The sequence below is a fragment of the Sceloporus undulatus genome, chromosome 5, assembly GCF_019175285.1.
Source record: "Sceloporus undulatus isolate JIND9_A2432 ecotype Alabama chromosome 5, SceUnd_v1.1, whole genome shotgun sequence".
NCBI lineage: Eukaryota > Metazoa > Chordata > Lepidosauria > Squamata > Phrynosomatidae > Sceloporus > Sceloporus undulatus.
In genome coordinates, this window is record NC_056526.1 from 80,677,139 (window position 1) to 80,698,523 (window position 21,385).

Sequence of the window (21,385 nt, forward strand, 5' to 3'; positions counted from 1 at the left end):
CAGACACATTTTGAACTGAGGGGAAACTTTCTTGACTCTTCCAGCCTCAGTAGCCACAAGCTCAACTCTGAGGAAGCCACAGAATCACCGTTTTACTGTTTCCCATCACATCCTGCAAACATTTTTGCAGTCTTTTTGCTTAAAACAGAAACAAAACTTTCTCTCTCCTTGAAAGAGAAATATGAGCATTTACCTAGCTAAAGAATTCTAGAGAAGAATAATGTCATTCAGGTTTTCCTGGATCATATGATTTAAATTGCATGTTGGATTGCAGGTCTTAATGCTCTCCCTCAAGGAAAATAAATCTCCCTAACAACAGAAAATGAGAATGTATAGGAAACAGCCATTCTTAAAACTCTCTCCCAAACATGAACCTTTTCTAAAAACCAGAAAAGGGTGTCTTTTCTCTTTGCTGGTTAGGGAATCATCCATACTTTCCAGTACACTGTTAGTATCTAAAGAACAAGAATGTGGCAAGACAGCCTGTATACAATTCTGCAGACACAAGCTGTACCCCTGTCAAGAAGCTGATCCACATCTTAATTTGAGATTTAAAGCTGTGCTTCTCTGATTTTAAATCTTTAAACCTGATCTGGGGGACTAGTAATTTTTTTCACAGTGTGCCAGGAATTCACAATATATTTGTGTAAAAATCATACTGTGGTTACTTCAGATGATGGAAGAAAAACAACTTACAATAAAGGCAATAGCAGAAGTGTAGACAGAAAACCAGTCTGATAAGGCAGAAAGATTCTTCACAAAATTTGTAACAGGTTTGGCACCTCTCTCTAGGCAGAAAGGAAAACAAATACACTGTATTTAAGTACGTTACATATCAATGATTTCAAGGATAAAATACCACAACATTTAAATTGAAAAGGAAAAACCCACCCACTCCCAGGCCAAGACATGACATTGAAATTTGGTCCAAAACACATTGCAGAAATAATCCAGTTTGAGACCACTTTAACTGCCCTGGCTCAATACTAGGGAATTCTGGAAATTGCAGTTTTGTGGAACATTTAGCTTTCTCTGTCAGAGAACTCTGGTGCCACAATAAATGACAATTCCCAGGTTTCTCTAGCATTGAGACAGGGCAGTTAAAATGGTCTCAAACTGGATTATTCCTGTAGTGTGTTTTAGACCCATGTCAACATCCCTATGTTCACAAGTGATGCATCAGAACCATTTTTACCATAATAATAATACAGTCGGCCCTTCTTATACTGTACACGGATTTTCTTTTACATGGATTCAAGCATACATGGTTTGAAAATGTTCAAAAAAGTATAAATTTCAAATATCAAACCTTGATTTTCCATTTTTTATAAGGAACACCATTTTGCTATGTCATTATATTTAATGGGACTTGAGCATACACGGATTTTGTTATCCACAGGGGGTCTTGGAATCAAACCCCAGCGTATAACAAGGGTCCACTGTAACAACAACAACAACAACAACAACAACAACAACAATGCAGTCTGATATTGAAAACCGTGGATAATGGTGAATGCTCTATTTCCATTCACCACAGAATTGCACTGGACAATGTCCAGCTAGCTGCCTAGAGGGTTCTTTTTTCCAGATACAGGGAAGTGAAACTACGGTTACTGATCCTGCAGATACGGGGGTCAGACTGTAATCCGAAAACATATTTTTATACATATTTAACCCAAAAAAGATCTGATGCCTTGATCAATTTCATACATGGAAATCGCCATGTTGCAATTTTTAATCGATGAAGATTTGCTGTCAACTTTCTTTAAATCACATCTTCAGATGAATCTAGCCTTAGTACAGGAGAAATTGACACAGTTCAACATGGCACATGAGAAGAGACTGATGCATTTCAAGAGATGGATGGGGCTGGGAATCACAGCCTCAATAGTTCAACCCACACCCAAGAACATATGGAATGAGTGGGAACTAAGGAAAAGCCTGCATGCTTGCTGTTCTTATGGTGCAAGATGCCTCAGTGTAGGGCTTAAGCAATTTTAGATTAATGTAAAACAACAACTTCTGGAGAGTATTTATGCTGGGGGAAAATAAACATAACTGGACCCATTCTAGCTCACCTGCTAAGGACTGGAAATTTTATTTTCTTGAGCTGCACTTCCAGAACCCTGTAGCCATGCTGGCTGAGTGTTTTTGGCAGTTCTTGTCTAAAATGTAAGATTTCTAAACTCTTTTAAAAAGTATGAGAATTTGATGGCCTATACAGTATTTTCTGCTTTATACCTAGACATGTTCTGTCATTGCTGAGCAGGGTGCATCTCCACTTTAGAAATAATGCAGTTTGACACCAGTTTAAGTGATGTCACTCCATCCTATGGAATTCTGGGATTGGTAGTTTTGTAAGTCTTTAGTCTTATTTGCCAAAAAGTGCTGGTGCCTCACGAAACTACAAATCTCAGGATTCCATAGGATGGAGCCATGGCTGTAAAAGCGGTGTCAGGCTGCATTATTTCTACTGTGTAAATGCACACTCAGACTGAAATACATCCACAAGATATTATTCATAAAAAGGAGGAGCAGGAACATCAATTTTCACAGACAATCCCATTTCAAAGGTCACTTCATTGAAAATTTATTGTGTAAATGTCCAATTAAGGGGTTGTTTTACACAGGCTTTGTTTTATAGCAGCATTTGTGATGCTTATGCCACCATCAAGATTTACTTTATTTTAAAAGCTGCAATTAAAATCAGTTTCCCCAAAGTGTCAATACATTTTAGAGGTTTTTGTTTAAACAACAAAAGAGTAGATTTATTTTTTCTACATGTTTTCCTTGGCTTGACAGGTTAAGACACATTACTTTAATACTTTGAATAAAGCAAACAATTCTGGTTGGCAACGTTTGTGGTTAAACAGAGACCTGGTTTGCATGTTACACAGAGTCAGGAAGATCCAAGGGCTGTGAACAACATACTCATTGTTCCTCTGTTTCTCCAGACATTGTACCATAGGAAGAGCCAAAGGTCACAGCTTGAGTGATAGGCATGAGTCCAAGAAGTGAAATCTCACCACCTGGAAGATCTGCCAGTCCCTATTTTGCATAGTATAGCAGAAGTGAGGAAAACAGAAACAGTACCAACTACATCTTTTTCCAGTGTTGTCTGTATATTTTTCAAGTAGTTTCAGAGCTAATTTGCATCTTCAGACTCTTTTCCTAAGGCCAGCTTCCTGGAGGCTATGCCTTGTTTAGAACTCTCAAACCCACCTACAAACCATCTTTTATCAAGTGAAATGTTTCACCTTCTTCTGCTTCATCTCTCTTTCCCTCTTCCTCTCACATGTCTATGTTTTACTCTTGCTTGGTTTGTTGCTTGGTTATGCATGTCTTTCAAACCATAAAAATGTTGCTTGATGGTGACTTATAAGCTAGGATAATGTATTCAAATGAATACATTAAAATGACTTCAAGCTTCTAATGCTATTGAAAATACACAGCAGTAAGTGCAGAAATGCATATTTGAGGCACCAGATTAATTGTTCATTTATATATATACACACACACACACGTATTGTTTGATAGTTATTGTTTGACATATTGTCATTATATGCTTTTTATGTTACATTTCTATAATATTGGAGATTTAAATTATTTTTAATTTACCAAGTAGACTCTTTCTACATTCTTTGCATGCATGATTGTGAGAGATAACAAAATCGCACCAATTCTATTGTTGCAACATCAACTTCAACGTCACACATGCATATATGGTATAAACTCTATAAAAGCTATTTGTATTACATGAATATAATGTTAGGCACTTACTTAATCTTCTCATGTTTTCTGTAAGCCTGGAAAATAAATGGTTGAAAATGTAATATGCTTCTTCGAAAGATGAATACATTTCTATTAACTACTGACATATCTGACACAGACCTAATTCTAAAATGGCATTTGTTGAGAAAACTTTATGCTACACTTAAATCTTTTTAAAAGCTTCTCAAAACAGTTTACAAAATAAGAACTTGGAACTGTAATATAAAAATGCAAATTAAATAGTGATTATTGTTAGTGTATGCACCTTCAAGTTGTTTCTGACTTTTGGTGACCATAAAGCAATCCTATCACAGGGTTTTCTTAGTATGTTTCATCAGAGGGGGGTGTGCCATGGCCATTCTTGGAGGCTGAGAGAGTGTGACTTGCCCAAGATCACCCAGCAGTTTGTTGCTGTTGTTGTTGTGTGCCTCGTTTCCAATTTATGGTGACCCCAAAGCAACAATTCCAATAACAATGAAAAAATAAAAAATACCAGTAATAGTAAAAACCATAATATGGAAAATATGACATGGGCTAGCATAAATTACCACCTAACTAAAACATTCAGTTCCTTAAGAGCAGTTTAAAGATGAGAAATAATGGTGGCACACCTCCCAGAGGGGCACTCTATTATTATAGATACCAGCATTTCTGCTCAAATATCAAATAAAGTTATGATATAAAACTAATTTCAAGGCTACACCCCTATACAGAGTTAACTGAGATGCTGCATATTGTCAAAAAAATAAAAGTACAAACAGAAAGAAGAGTGATCAGCATGTATATTAAATAAACTGCAGCTGGCTTTTTTATTCTTTGTACTACTACAGTATTTCCCAACCTTCCATTTGTTTTGGACTTTAGCTCTCATACTGTTAGTCAAACTGACTGAGGCTTCTGGGAGCTAAAGGCCAAAGTAAATGGAGAACCAAAGGGTGGGAACTACTATATAATTGCAAAACTGTATTGTTTCCTCTCATTCCAGACATTTCTCAATTATTTTATCCAGAGAAGATGGCATTAAGGAGAAACACAGAAGCTTTTAACAATACCTTAGATGCTGTGATCAATATAAGCAAGTAACAATAATATTTTTATTTAGTTTAGATAAGAGTATTTAATTTAGATAATATTAATAAAACAGGTCATCCAGTAAGATTTACCTTCTAGCACTAAGTGGTTCTTCTGTTTCAACTGTGTTCTCTTCTGGCTGAAATCTGAAGTCTTCAATATATTCCCCAAATTTGTCATACACCCACTTCTGAACTCTTGAACACACCATGTGGCTGCGTTTATCTAGTGACAAAAAATGCATTACATTTTCGTTACTTTCAAGTGTCAGTTTAAAACTGCATGTGCAAGCAATAACTCTACAGTACAGGCAGAACCTTTCACACAGAAACTTAACTTTAGTTACAGGGGTACCACACCCAGACACAACAGCATTCTTTTTTTTTAAAAAAAAATAATGTATTATTATTAATCAGGATGCATTCATGACATAAAGAGAGAAATAACAGTAATGATGATAACAAGAAATCAGAAAGAAAGACAGGTAGCATAAGAATCAACAGGTCTTGGGAGTCAATGAAAAGAACTTCACTGCAATATATTACAGTCTGGGATAAGATCAGTGTCTGAGGATGAGGTTAATATTTCATTCTCCAGAATGTGAAGGAGCAGTATCCAGAATTTCCCTCCTGAAAGTGGTTTGCTGGGGTTGAGGTTTTAGATTTTGTGTATTGTTGTTGTAATCAATAAAAATGCACCAATCAATTTTTTTATTTTTTATTTTTTTTGTCCATTACAAAGACTGGAAGTGTGTGACAGCTTCTCTAGCAACCATATGTCCCATATTCTTCCATCAGTTAATTATCTGTACATTCCTAGTTTTCCAACATCTCGCAATTTCTGTTCTGCAGCTGAAATGAGGAACGTGGTAAGTCTCCAATGTTTCAGGTGACTGTTTTCTTTACTGTAGAGACAACAGCATTTTTATGGGAAAGTGGTCCTGGGCACAGGATCTCTCACAGGGAGACATTCTACCCATACCTAAATACATTAACACATATTATTTGTTTATCTACTAATCTGAATAAAATAAGAGTTTCACTAGGAAATCAATTCTACTATGTGATGAGTAATTTTTAATGAGGCATCAGTATCATAACCAGTAAATGCCCAGTAATAGATAAAAGAGTGTTCTACCAGCTTTAGATCCTGGTATCTTTCCAGATATCATGGCTTGACTCTCCCATGGCCTCAAACACTGGTATAAATGGAACGACTCTCCATTAAACTGATCAATGTCTTGGCTTTCACGTGATTTTTGAAAAGTGGGAATGCAAAGTGGGATACCACCAGAATACCTCCAACACAGCCTTAAGCCTAACTAAAGTAGATTTAGGTCTACGGAAGAAATAATACAGTTTGACACTGCTTTAACTGCCATGGCTCAATACTATGGAATTCTGGGATTTGTAGTTCTGTGAAATATTTAGCCTTGCAAAGACTTGGACTCAGTGCTGTTCCTAAAAGGCCAGATAGCTGCTGTGACCAGGAGTGCCTTTGCTCTGCTTTAGCTGGTGTGCCAGCTGCATCCTTTTCAAACCGGCTTTAGGGCGGGACAAGGAGTTGAGACTGTCATGGTCACCTTATTCGATGATCTACGTCTGGGCGCCGACAGGGGAAGTGTGACCCTGCTGGTGCTCTTGGGCCTCTCAGCAGCCTTCAATACCATTGACCACGGTATCCTTCTGGAACGCCTGGGAGAATTGGGAATTGGGGGCAGTGCTTTGCTGTGGTTCCGTTCCTACCTCTCAGGTAGATTCCAGATGGTGATGCTGGGATACTGCTGCTCTTCTAAAAGAGAGCTAAAATTTGACATCCCTCGGGGCACCATTCTGTCTCCCATACTATTTAACATTTACATGAAGCCGCTGGGAGAAATGATCCGGAGACACGGGGCGGAGTGTATCAGTACGCCAATGACACACAAATATACTTCTCTATGTCTCAGGCTGATGCAGCGACTGAGGATGGCATCTCTCCTCTGAAAGCCTGTCTTAGGTCGGTAATGGACCGGATGAGGGAAAACAAACTCAAACTGAATCCAGGTAAGACAGAGATACGTACTTGCAATATGGACCCCCAATCCAGGAATGGAGTTATGCAGAGACATGGTTTCTTACAGCCTTTAAAACCTCAAAGTACAATGGTTTAAGATTCCCTTCTATGCTTTCTTTTGTCCTTTTAGCCTTTGCGTCAGAATTTTATTCCATCTCTGTGCTGCATCAGCATCCAAAGGCAAAGCTATAGCCTTAGCTACTATTTGCCAATTCAGATTTCATGCCAGTTAGCACAAGTCACAGCTTGCACACCCACTTCAAGTAACATCTTTGGATTTTGATTTGTGATTCAACTGAAAAGTGTGACTGATCAGTTCAGACTTCATGGGAAATCTGTACATAAAACTGTAAACCAAAGAAGATTTCACCATCATTATACCAAAATGTTTTGGACTGTTGTTGTTGTTGTTATTATTATTATTTCAAATTTTATTTTAGGGAAGAGAATAAAAATGTCTGTACTCCAAAAGTGATGGAAACATGTTATTTCTCAATGCTTATGTAACTAATGTTTACAGAAAAGCAGCGTCTAGATAGATCAAAGCTTTGAAAAATGGGGGGAGGGAGTGCACCAGATGGAAAGAAAGTGAAGTTCCTACAAAAATAACATAATACAGGATTTAAACATACTTTAACTATAGCTCATATGGAATGGGAGGGAGCTAAAAGGAACCAGATGTAATGGGAGAGAAATTCACACAGTTATAAATTCTAAACAGTGGGTCGAATGTGCACTGAGGCTGCATCTACACTTCAGAATTGGCTTAGTTTGACACCATTTTAACTGGCATAGCTCAATGCTATGGAATTCTGGGATTCGTAGTTTTGTGATATATTTAGCCTTCTCTATCAGAGTGCTGTGGTGTCACAACAAACTACAGATCCCATAATTCCACAGAATAAACCATGATAGTTAAAGTGGTGTCAAACTGCATTATTTCTGAAGTGGGAGTAGCCTGAGTCAGATGTAATACTTCCATAAATATTTTCCCACTACCTTGGTTTCTAGTAATAACTAATCCATCAATTTACACAATGGCAGATTGTAAACCTCAGCAGTAGTATGTGGGCCTTATAAGGGTGTCTTCATCCTCCTATTTTACAGGAAGATATATAACACTACACAATGCACTTTGATTCCACTGTAACTGCCGTGGCTCTAACCTATGGAGCCTTAGATCTATAGTTTGATAAGATACTTAGGGCTGTCGGCTAGACTGTTCATTCCACTTCACTTCTCCTAAACTACAGCACCAACAATCTCTAGAAGACCCAAACTACAAATCACAAGATTCCATGAGATGGAGTCAGGTTAGTTAAAGTGTTATCAACCTGCTATAACTGTTTAATGTTGATGGACTCCTATTCTAACCAACAATTCCTTCTAAGCTGATGAGTACCATCTCCTCCTCCATCTAGAATCTACTGACTGGACACCTTTTTTAAAATGTAGGGACAGCCAATATCCAGGATTGGGTGGCATAAGGAAGTCTGACAAGAACATTTAAATAGAAATGTAATGCCTTGCCTCAAGCAATCTCTGATGGAGAAGGCAATTTCCTCGCAAAATTATTTTTTGCTGGCTTTTTGAGGGAAGGCCTTACTAGCAGGATGTACTGACTAAGACATAAATCATAGGATTAAGTCAGATTTCCCACTGACATTTCAAGTATTTTGTAAATGTTAGAGCAAACTAAACACTAAACTTCACAAATTTAAAACTAAAAAAGAGTACTTATTTCACTTCCTTTTTTTAACCAGACTTAAAAACAAAAAGAAAACTGCATATGGGAAATGGCTAAAACTTGGGTGCACTGTGTACAAATTCTTCAGGTGACAATGCCACAAACTGCCTACATTATAGATCTAGTTTTATATCAATTTTGCAACAAAACAGAAGTCTGGGCAGCGAAAATGCCTCATTCTGGTGCAAGAGGAATAAAACGCACTGCTACAACCACTGTCATCTGGAAGCTTTAGTCCAGCATATCTAGTAGATGCCAGGTTGAGAAGATGCCTTCAAAATATTTCCATATAGGGACTTTCTAACTAGCACTCAAGATAGTGTGTGAGGTTAATTATGAGAATATAGGCCCACAAAGAATGGCTAAGCCTCTATCTTGGCCACACAAACAAAATAACACGTCCTTGATTGACAGATTGAAGTAAGGTCAGATGTCAAGCAACCTATCTGCCAGTTTACTTTCATGAGGTGAAAAAGTAATAGCTATGCTTGCTAAGGAGAGCTTATATCCCCATTATTTACCATTAACATAAGTAATTTTAAAAAGAAAGCAAGCATACACCATTTTTCAAAAATGAATGTAAATAAAAATCCAATTTAAAATTTGAAATTCTTCATTTTCCCATTTATTTTAATTTTTTTTAAGGTCATAGACTTCCATGCTTCCTGTCTTCCAGCTTGGAATTTGGATGCATACCTCCTACTTATCAGGATTTGTTAACAGAAAAAAACCACACAAATTACATTAAATATTTCTGTCTACTCCATCTCATTAATGATCAGACACCATCTCGCCCCCCCCCATTCTTTTAAATTTGCTTTCTTCCGTACTTTCCTTGTGGAGAAGATTTGGATGAAGTTACTAAGAATATTAGTAAGGAGTCAAAAGTACCTGTTCCATTGACTTGTGTCGGTGCTTTTGGGGGCTGCTGAGTAGGAGGTGGTTCTTCCGGTCTAAAGAAAACCCAGAAAGAAAGAAACAGCAATTAAGAACAGTACAACCCTCAAACAAAAACAAAATCAGCATGTACATTCCATATGAGTGAAGATGTATTTTAATTAGCATGATAGAAGAGAAAGGCTTGATAGTACTTTTTTGTATCCCCCATCAAAACAGACATTTTCCATGACACATGAGCTAAAAAAAATCTTGGTTTACTGCTGCTGCTATTGTTGTTAACTTTATTTCTATAAAGTTAATTTCTACTGCCTTTTCCCCCAAACTATTGTTCAGCATGGAGATATTTCACAGTACACAAAGTAGTTTAATTGCACTTTAACTGCCAAAATTGCACTAGGCACTATTTTTTTATATAGCCAAAACTGCACGAGGCATTGTTTTCCCCACTAACATTTAGCCCCAGGTAATGATAGCTTTTAGGCAGCCTGGGAAGAAATCCGAGGACATTCACAGGCTTCTTAAGGCTGTAAAGCAAATATTTTGTTTGTCAAACCCCTGGTCTATAGAGCTGAGGCATGTTTCTGTCATCCTCTTTTATTCCCCAAACAATCACTAAGGACAACCTTGCATGATATGTGAATACAAAATTGTTCAGAATTGACTATCTGGGGAGTACAAGAATGAACAGCAACCAGTTTTGATTGCTCTTCTTTTCGTTCGCCTCTGCTTCAAGAGAGGAGAAGGGATTCACATTGGGAAGAAATCTGACAGGCAGCCAGGTGAGATGAAAAAGAGTGCTCTTCTCATGGGGCAAAGGATAGACAGGAAAGAGATAAAACTGATGGGCAGTTTTGCATTTTCACTTATGGTAGTAAATTCCATGTAAAGGGTTTTGCTGTAGTCAAGCTGCAAATAAGCCTTACTCAGTAAGGCCAGTGGACAATTTCAGGGAAGAAAGAAAAAAAATCCCTGCATTTTCACTTGCACCTATGAAGAACAGGTTAGATATGTTTTATTGTAGACTCCAGGATAAAAATTCTCAAATCAAAACACCTTCTAGATGCCAGCCTTGCCCAGGACACTGTGAGGCAAAATGGCACCAACTTACCATTACATGATTATATGATTCTATGTACAGGCTACACACTCTTCAACACTAGGGTTAGGATAGCTTTCACTAGTGAGGAAACACAACCTCCAAACAGTTTACAAACCGACCAAGAAATTCCAGCAAATGCTGCACTCAGCAAAGGACAGGAGAGACCCTCTCACAGCCGAAGGAGTTTACGGCATACCATGTAGCTGCGAACAAATCTACATAGGGACCACCAAACGCAGTGTTCAAACGCGAATTAAGGAACATGAGAGACACTGCAGACTGGGTTAGCCAAAAAAATCAGCAATAGCAGAACACATTATAAACCATCCAGGGCAAAAAATGCTGTTTGAAACATTGAAATTCTGGATCATGCCAACAACTATCAGGTCAGAATGCACAGGGAAGCAAGTGAAATCCACAAACACCTGGACAACCCTGAAGGCACTTGGAAGCTAAGTTGGGTTAGCCCTGATTAGTATTTAGATGAAAAATGCCAATAAATACCAGATGCTGTAGGTTATATTTCAGAGGAAGAAACTGGCAAAACCATCTCTGAGTGTTGACATACGGACACACACACACACTTCTTAGTTATATTTTCATGGAAGTTTAAAAAATATACAATGCCAAACAATTTACAAAATTCCAGCAGGCATAACTTTTTGTGATCACACTAAAGGGTAGATGGATGAGGAGAGAATTACAGTAAATAGTGGTGGTGGTGTGATGTGGAGGGAGGCAACTAGGTGTGGGCAGGGCAGAAAAGGCACACATGTCAAAAAGGGCCAGTACTAACTCTTATCAAAGTCAGTAAGGTAAGTAGTGTACCTTAACTCTAACATATATAAAAAAGGGCCATCCCCTTCTCTGAGTAAAGTGATGAAAGATAAGAGCTTGGTCCATCCTCGGAGTACATAAAAGAAGCTTCGACTTGCTCCACTCTCTCTGTGCTCTTTTGAGAGGAAGTGCCAAAGAGCCACCACTGGCACCATTTTTCCACCCAGGCATTCAAAAAGGCCAGAAGTGACATTGCAAGAGATAGAGAGCAAGGTGGTCAGTGCTTCTGGCAAATGACTTACTATAGTTTGATTAAAGTTGATCTGGCCCTGTCTAGAAGAAAACAGAGCAATATAAATATACACGTTTGTTTTTTAACCAGCAAGAAGCTGTCTTAACTCAATGTGTATTTCAGCATGAAAAAGGGTCTAGGTTTCAACAGCCTTTCAAAATACAAGAGTGAAACACCATCCAATCTCTTGCAGCTGGGAAGGAAAAGAGGCCCCAGTCTATGCCTTTCCATACCAGAGCCCCTAATCTGAGATGTTTGGGGGGTTGTTTGTTTGTTCCAACCTCTACAGTTGAGGTATAATTGTATGCTGCTCTTTGTGTATTTTATCTGTGACATTAAGCTCTCCAGCTTTGTCAAGTATCAAGCATGCTGATAACAACATTCCTTGCAGTAACTATCTGTGAGGAACACAGCACTGTCAATGAGGTCTGCCTTCCCTAAAACCAAATAAGGAAGCAGAATCTTTAATTTGGGACACACCAGAGGAAGATACTGATTGATCCATCTGTTAATGATATAGCCTTGGGCCTACTGTAGGAGCAAGACCTTTGACAAGAAAACACCTTTGAACACAACACTGAACATAGCTGAATGTTACAAACCATGCATGTTGCCTGCATTGTAAAAGAGATTAATTACATTGCATCTGTGTAATGTCTTAATTTTCTTTAATTGATAAAATGCTGTTTTTATCAAGCATGGTGGTAACGACAGCTTCAGGTTATTCCTGATTAGTCACACTGCAATTAGAATAGCATGAAAAGTCATTTGGAGCTGGCCATCAATGGCTAATGGCATATAATTTTCACAGCAGCAAAGTACAGGTTTACATACTTACCATTCAACTCCAACCCAGAGCAGCACCCAAAAGTCTGTGCCAAGGAATTTGCAAACCTCTTTATTTTTGCAATTTGTAACCATGATGCACAAAATGAAAAGAAAACCTGACATGAGATGCACTTGTTATTTACTTAGACACCTTGAAAGGGCACTACAAGGTTCTAACACAGTTTGCAGGCAGGGTTATGCTTGTTGCACGGTGAGTCACTTTCTTAAACTTACTTCAAAATTACTCCTACTCTCAGCTCCTTTCAAATACCCAAACATAGCACGTACAAGTAAAAAAAAAAAAAAAAAAAAGCAGCAACCAGTACTGTTAAGATTGAAAGATGTAATATGAGACTGCTACCTTCAAGAGTGGTATGCCCTGCCATTAAGCATCTAAGAAGCTGTATCTCTTTAACGTGTTGTTTGTCTGCATGTCATTTCCAAATTATGGAAACCATAAGATAAACCTATCACAGGGTTTTCTTGGCAAGATTTATTCAGAGAGGTTTTCCATTGCTCTCCTCTGGGGCAACATAATTTGTCCAAGATCACCCAATGGGTTCCAAGGGCCAAGTGGGGATTCAAACCCTAGTCTCCAGAGTCATAGCCAACACTCAAACCACTGCACCAAACTGCCTTTCTACACCACATTGTTTCTCTCCAAGTCTAATACTATCTCTGCTCTAATACTACACTCTAATATAGTGGCCCCCAAACTGTCTTGGGCTACTGCCCACTTTCCTCTTGGATGACAACCCTAGCGGCCAACGCCAAACACATATTTCTTGATATTAGGTCTACTGTTCTACTGCACATTCAAAATAACCAATCTCAGCCACTGCTTCCTATTCCACCCGGACACCCTGGGAGCAGCAACCAAGTAGTTGGCTTAGCAGTGATTGAGAAGCCTCTCGCCTATGCTGGTTTTACAGCAGAGTTGTCACAAGGGGGCAGGGTGGGTGCAGGCCACATCAGGTGACACCATAAGTGGGGTGACATCATGACCACCAACCTAGCCATGCCACTGTTGCTCCCTAAACAACTGCCTTTGGAGGAAACGGGGTGTAGCATTAGCATACCTTTTAAGACACAAGCAGCTCTGTGGAAGAGAAGGTGTTGCCAGAAAGTGAGGCAAATGAGGGCTCTCCTTTCTCTGACCACTGAGCTTCAAATCCCCTCTGGGAGAAGAGGAGGAGACAGGGCAGGACTTTCTGATTTCCTCCATCCTCCTGGTATGGCCCGGCCTCATCCATGAAAGAGGGAGAAGCAGGCAAGACAATCAGGAAGCCAGTGATGTGAGAATGTGTCAAGACCAGCGAACTCAAGTTTCCAATGGATAGAAAGACATCTTATTGTGACAGAAAACAAAAGATGTTTATTTCAGACATTAGAACAGAAGTTCTCAGTAGAGTGTATTTGCTGAAACTGACAGTCTCTTTCCTCTATCATAGTATTAGAATTCAAACTATCCAGCCCCCCCCCCCCTTTCTGGCTGTTGGTGCCCAACCTTTGATCCCGATCAAAGCAACCTTTCATGTCCCCTTTTTTCCCTCCCGTGTTTATCATTCACTCACCCTTAAGACAGGAAGGGAAGTACCCCTCCTTTTCAAATCAAATCCTCTTGCAAGAAAGGTAGGATCATACAACTATAAATTTTCACCCTGTACCCATTTGCCTCGCCGTTTTCCCCATGTCTAGAGTATCCACTTGATAAAATACAATATTATATAATATTATATAATATCCTTTTATATTCCCCATATCCATCCTCCCAATAATTCATCAGGCTATCACACCGTTATATCATTGTATCATCATATCACCATATCATCATGACAGAACCATGCACATGGGTCTGACAGGAAAGCTACTGTCTGCCATTGACGCAAGAACCTCCAGCTTCAGGAGTGGGGTGCAGGAGGAATTCAGGGACTCCTCCTCCTCTTAACTCCCAAAGCAGAAGGCTGTTGTTAGTATAGATAGAAGACAGCAGCCTCCAGTTTCAGGAGTGGTGTGCTGGAGGAATCCAGGGATTCTGCTTCAGGAGCCAGTCTGTCCCAAAATGGCACCACTCCAAGCCACAGTTACAATGACCTGCACCCAAGCCATGTGAGAAGTTCCTAACTACCACTATTAGTGAAAGATTTAGCAATGGGAGTAATCTTGTGTGGGGAGGTGATGAGCAGGAGACACCACCACACGAAGCAATCAGCTCGGCTGTGTGGTGGTTTAAAGGGATCCTAAAAAGAAGTTTCATGCTACCCTCATCCCCATCATGGTCCTTAAGGCCACTGCTACCCTTCCTTGTCTTTCTTGCACACCAGTACTTTGACTGAAAGACCCCTTACTACCCTCTTTTTCCCCCTCACTGCCCCCCAGATGTTTCCACCATCTGGGGGAGGGCATACTACCCACTTTGGGAATCACTGCTCTAATATGAAGTAGGCAAGGTCAGGCCCATGGGTGACATGCTGCCCCCTAGGGCTAGTCTTGTGGTCTGGCCAAGGATCAAAAAGTATGTTTTGCAAAAAGAAAAATTCAGAAAAAAAATATTCTGCTAAGAAATGCAAAATAAATAAATAAATAAATAATTTTTAAAAAAAATCTCTTGAGGTTATGGAAGCATGCTTACCATGTCTGGAGCCCCTCTGGACACCCCAGGGGTGTCCAATCAAAATGAATTTTTGCAAAACAAACAAACACACACACACATTTTTTTCCTTAAAATGTCCTCTAGGGCATTTGTATAAACATGAATGCTCTAGGGAGGCCCAAAAACATGCCTCCATGTTCCCCAAAGGACTTTTGGGGAGCATTTGGGTGCCAAAAAATTGATGATGATTATTTTTATTTTTTGCAGAGCAGGTGCCATAAGGGGTGCAGACATCTAACACCCCTGGAGGGCTAATTTTTTGTTGTTATGTGGCTACAAATAATTTCCAACTTACAGCGACCCTATCACTGGGTTTTCTTGGCAAGTTTTTTCAGCAGCAAGTTTCCTTTGAGACTGAGAGAGTATGACTTGCCCCAGCTCACCCAGTGGATTTAAATGGTCAAACTGGGGTTCAAACCCTGGTCTCCAGAGTCAAACGCTCAATCCACTACACCACATCGACTCTGCATCCCCTAACCTGCCACACTTATCACCTCCAGCTCAATGCTATCAAAATAAAGCAGTGATCAGTTGATACCCCACTATTTATTCATACCCTTGGATACCATTTACAATTACAAAGATATTTCAGCATTTAAATAGCTGGAGAGCAGAACTCTGGCAAAATATGAGTTATCAGGTGAGGTAACAGTGTGGAACAAAGAGGAGCTGAAATATGCCTTAAAAATAAAACCATTGAAGCAACCATCCCTCTGTCTATGGCAACTGGAGCAGGAAGTCTCCAGCCAGGATTTTTTCACTTCCTCTTCCCAAAAATATGGTCATCAACATTTTTTAAGAACCGAAAAGGGGAATCCTGAGATGCCCTTATACATAGAGCAGAGACAATATATAGCAGAAACAGCAGTGAGTGAGCAAAGGGTGGGTGGGAATAACCTAGACTCATATTGTAGGGTCCTGTCCTGGCAAACATCTCACGCCATGAGGAGCAAATAAAAGTGGTGGTGGGCCTCACAACAGCTTGTCCACATCCTTCCATTGAACAAACACAAGAGTATCCAAAAGGATATGAGCAGATGGGATCCTGCTGCATTAATCTCTAACTGTGGTAGAACCATAGCATTCATGCTGGAATAAATATAAGCAATTGTATCTGCAAAATACAATGCAAACTGGTCACAACAATGGTTTCAAGGCTCTTTATTAGCTGGTTCTCTTCAACTTTATACAAAAGGCTCTTTATCCATCAAGAGAGGAGCAGTGCTTGGTGGCTTCCATATCAATAGGGCAATGAATTCACATTAGGTTTAAGGCTGAACTTTAAAGCAGCTACCTCAGGTGCTGATCCTTAGTGTGCACCTCACTGGTTCAGCACTTTGGACAACTCCTTCAAAATTTAGTTTAAAACTCAAAGCATATCCACCCAGACACACTGCTGACATTGTCTCCACCAGATGCCACTGCAGGCGTCTTTGTCCCTTTGCCCCAGCCAAAGTCTCTTTGCTCCAGCCACCACCACAGAATATAAAGGCCTCTTTTTCCTGTTTGGCTGTATTCCCCACAAGTTCTTTTACCATTTGCACTCTAGGCACCAACTGAGCTATTATATTATCTGCAGCTCTCCAGAATATCTGAGCTGACACAGATCTACAATTAAGTCAAGGATATCTGAAAGTGATTGTCTTGACAGGCTGAGATGTTTCCCTATCCCTTCACAGTGACCAGGATCTAGGCAGAACAAACAAATGTAACAACCCATAAAAATCCCCCAAGACCACTGCAAACATCTCATCTAACTGTATCTGAGGGCAGACCACATATATTTGTGGTGCATCTTTTTGGTCACATGATCAATCAGCAGAGGAACTAGTAGTTCCCCTAATGTAGTACACATTTAGATAAATATTTCACCTTCCATGAATATGGGACATAACAAATGGGAATAATAAAATACTTGTACATGACATGTCAACCTATGTCATACAACGAAACAAACAAAACAAAAACAAAAAAACCAGACACTTCATAAAAAGCATATAATTCACCTACAACATCCAGCATTGCTAGCTGTAATTATAGCTTTGTTATGCGATAAAATTAACTCATAGCTATAGTAGTGACAGGATGCAGTTTACACCGAACAAATGGCCAATCAGTCCATTCCAAATCATTTACACATTTGTTCTACTGGCAAAGTGCTTCTTGAAGCAGATGGTACCCTAAATACAAAGCAATTGAAGAGTATCCTCACAGAAACATATGTAAAACTAATGCTACACTGCTGCTCAGTATTTCTTAATATGACAGGAGATTGAAAAATACAAAGAAAAGAAATGAATTTCACCTTTATTGATTTGTACAATACATTTATATCCTGCTTTTCAAAGATAACATAATGGTTTACACACAATAAAGAGGCTGGTCACAAACACAGATATATGAAACAGCACTATGCAGGCTAAAGAATTTTGAAGTTTGATGTTGTTGAAAGACCAGCACAAATGAAGCATTCTTAAAGGTTTGGTCCAAAGGTTGAAAGTGCAAAGCAGCAAGATAAGAGTTTCATAATTGAACTACTTTGTTAAAAATCACTGGGTATCTTTTCTCCTTATTACATAAATAGGAGTCAGCAATGTTCAGCATTTGCTGAACAATGCTGTTCAGTATGTTCTGATGCACTTTCTCCCCTCAGTCTATAAAATGGACAGAGGGGAATCAAGTGCTGATGTCACTCTGTCATGAGAAGCAGAGAAACTTATTTTACAAGTTTGGATAGTGTCACTTCTCTGCTTGAATATGATTTGAATGTTGTTGTTTTTTAGGCTCAGCATTTCTAAAATGGAGATGCTGTTGTTATAAATCAAGTAGTTCAGGAGAAGACTCATAACACTTTAATGGATTGACCATAAAGGAACTTTTGGGATTAATTTGGCTGATTAACCATTTCTGTGATATCTGACATTCTGATAAAAGAATGATGGCTAAAGTACATGTTACACCTAATGCACAGTGTGTCAGGTTTTGCTTGAAATCAATACAGCCTTGCAGGGGACACATGTGCAGATTCTTCTGAGAATGTAGCACAAAAAGAACTAAAACTGCCCCCACCAGAAAACTTAGCGAGCAGGTTCCAATTGCCATTCGTATGTATTATTTTTCTAAACTGCTAGTAGAGAGGCATCTGTGACTCTTTAGATGTTGCTGAACTCAAATTCACATCAGACCCAACAAGTATGACAATTATCCAGCTTTGACATAGGTTCTTACTAGAGATCCACAGCTTCCTGAGCCACTCAGAATTCAAGAAGATTGGGGGAAAAGTTCACTGCTTCAAAACCATTATGTAATCACCAGTTCTTCATTTCACATCATGAAATAGCAAAACCAGACTAACATATGATTATTATGCATTGTGCATTAACTCACTATCACCACCTAAACTGCTTTCTTGTAGAGCCAGTCATACCATGTTTTGTATAATGATAGATTTTCCTTACCTTGTTTTAAGTATTTCATTGACTTTTTGTTCCAGTTCTATCCTCCTCAGGCGTTCTTTTTCTAGCTCTTGTTTCAGGGTTTCAGCATTTGTTTCTTCTCTCAGCTTCCTGAGCTCCTCCTCTGTTTAGAAAGAAAAAAACCAGGGATTTTTACCCACCTTGATAAACAAAATCTATCACCCAGACTGGGGAGAGAAATAGATTGTTTACTTGCAAGTGTAAACTGCAGGGGACAAAGAAACAACTAAATTTATGGATCCCATATTGCAACACAAGCACACTACTGATCCTAGTGAACTGGTGCTTTTAACATTCAGATTTGTGGCATGCTCAGGTAGTTTTGCCTAAATAATTACACTCCTATGGATGCACAGCAATATTGTCTGACTCCCCCATCAGATGAGGATGAATCAGTGATAAAGTGGGATCAGATGTATGGGTGGCATTTCCAAGAGAGATGCTATCATATACCCTTAGTGAAGCCATGCTCAATAATCAATAATGTCCTGCCCATTTTCTGTCCTATTATAAGTGTGACTGAAATTACATCTAAGCTGCAACAGCATGGCTGTACCTCTCAACAGATGATCCCCAGAAACCTGACCTAATGGTAGGGAGAGAGCACATGCTCTCCATGCCTAGTGTCCCAGGTTCAATACATGACATCTCTAACTAGAAAAAAAATCATAAAATACAGAAGCCCTATGCCTGAAGCCTAGTAAGCTGCTGCCAGTCAGAGTAGAGAATACTGGACAGGGTGAGATGTACAAATACCTGAGTTGGTATAAGATGACTTCCTAGATTCTCTGCCCCAGACCCCAGTTGCCAGTGCAAAGAGTCAAGAGGCTGCATTTCACTTGGAGAGCAAAGCAACTACAGAAGATATATGACACATCAAAGATAATTTATAGACTAGATGAATCTCATTCAGGTGCTACCAACATGATATATACCAACATGACTTCTGAAAAATGGTTCTGTGGTGTGTGTCAAAAAGTTGTAACTTATTTAGAAGTCCAATAAAACTGAAGTCTCGTAAGGTTAAAGGTATAATCCCTAACTTGATGCTAATCATCATATACGCTAATGACACCGTATAATAATAATAAATTGATAAACTGTCTTCAATTTCTTACTACTGTTAATATTGTTTATAGCACAGATATTGTAGATATAAAAAAACATGCTGAGTTTATACCAATTGTGGCCACTCTGATATGGCATGTTACATGATTCTTAGCACTCTCAGTAATTATCTCAACTGACAAGAGTAAGCAACAGAAATACTTGACTATATACCTACAAAATCCACATTTAGATGCAAGAACCCAAACCTGAAGGCTTCAAACCACAAAGGAAATTTTACTGTGTTCACAAAGGAAGTATATTTCTTCAGTGGAACATTTTAACATTCAATCATATTAGAGTCATGACCACTAGAAGCTAACTTGAACCACAGCAGATAAAGAGAAACCTGAATTGTGTTCCAGTGGTTTAGCATTAGCAAACCAAAAATACATCTTTTCTTATCAAGCATGGCCATGTAATGAGAAGTTTTCATTCCCGTTTGAGATTAACTTTAGAACACTTCCCAAGTCTTAAATGGGAGCTCATCTTAATCACAGTTAATGAAGATTTCCAAACACTAACTTGAACCAGTGGAAACAATTACAAAAAACTGGGTGAGAGCTGAGCTTAGGTACGACAGGGCTAGTTAGTTTGTTGGGAACCTGATGGGATACTTCAGCGTTACAAAAGTGAGGATAAAGATGATTCACGATTGCAACTCCTGTCACTTATAGCACTGCCATGTGAACCTGTCCTGCAAGTCCTGCAGAACTTCAGCCCATTCTCTTGGGCATACAGCAACACTTTAGGAAGCAAAAGGCCTGTGGGTCACTATCAGTAAGACAGTGCCTTCTCTCTTCTGCTTCAAGCATCACTTGTCTAAGTAAGACACAGTTGTCCTGATATGTATCAAATGCCAGGTAAGGAGTAAGCAACTGTATACCCTCCCCCCCACACACACACATACTATTTAGTGGCTGACAAGAAGTACAGTTTTAGTTTAGAAAGAACAAAGAGTAAGGGATATAAGTCATCTGCTTCCAAAGAACAGATATAAGGACACATTCCTTACCTTCTGTCTGCATAAGAGAGATATATGTCAGTGTCTCAAATCTGTAAGTTAGGTGGCACAACTAATCTAACTTCAATCTATCTTCTGAATGTCAGCAGTCATGACATGTGCAATTCAGGTAAGAGCTGACCCTAAAGCAAGGAGAACTGGCATGGTGCCAGCCATAAAGGTCACATATGTGGGTTTAGGATTATTACATTCATACAAGCAACTGGAACAGAGCAAGAAGACCTGTTAAACAGGTATAGTCATAATGCAAGAGAGACATAAAAATTATGTGACATTTCTTCTTCCCTCTACAGAACTTTTTTTCCTCCTTCCACAGAACAATGAATGAAGCTTTTGATTCAAGCATGTCATCAGACGAATTACCTTAAATCTAGTGCATCAAACTTTAGGATGACTCAAAATCATTCTGCATTTCTATCTGGCACTTTTGTAAGCTTAGTGACTGTACAAACAATTATTTCTTAAAGGTCATTAAGATAAAATGAAAACAAAGGACAAAAAGCCTTTCATAACTAAACACAAGCACTGCACTGTCTATCTATGGACTATAGCTCATTACCTCTTGAAGGTACTAAAAACCCTGCA

General features: G+C 39.1%; 1 protein-coding gene across 5 annotated transcripts in view; it reads right to left on the reverse strand.

Annotated features, from left to right (window-relative positions):
* Nucleotides 1–21,385, reverse strand: part of GRAMD4 (GRAM domain containing 4) — a 116,150-nt gene that overhangs the window by 22,763 nt on the left and 72,002 nt on the right. For all 5 annotated transcript variants that reach the window (XM_042469575.1, XM_042469572.1, XM_042469573.1 and 2 more), the window contains 5 exons: nt 18,652–18,772; nt 9,536–9,597; nt 4,935–5,067; nt 3,781–3,806; nt 697–788 (listed from right to left, as the gene is read on the reverse strand). In XM_042469575.1, coding sequence (XP_042325509.1) covers nt 697–788; nt 3,781–3,806; nt 4,935–5,067; nt 9,536–9,597; nt 18,652–18,772 — 434 coding nt within the window. The remainder of the gene's footprint in view (nt 1–696; nt 789–3,780; nt 3,807–4,934; nt 5,068–9,535; nt 9,598–18,651; nt 18,773–21,385) is intronic.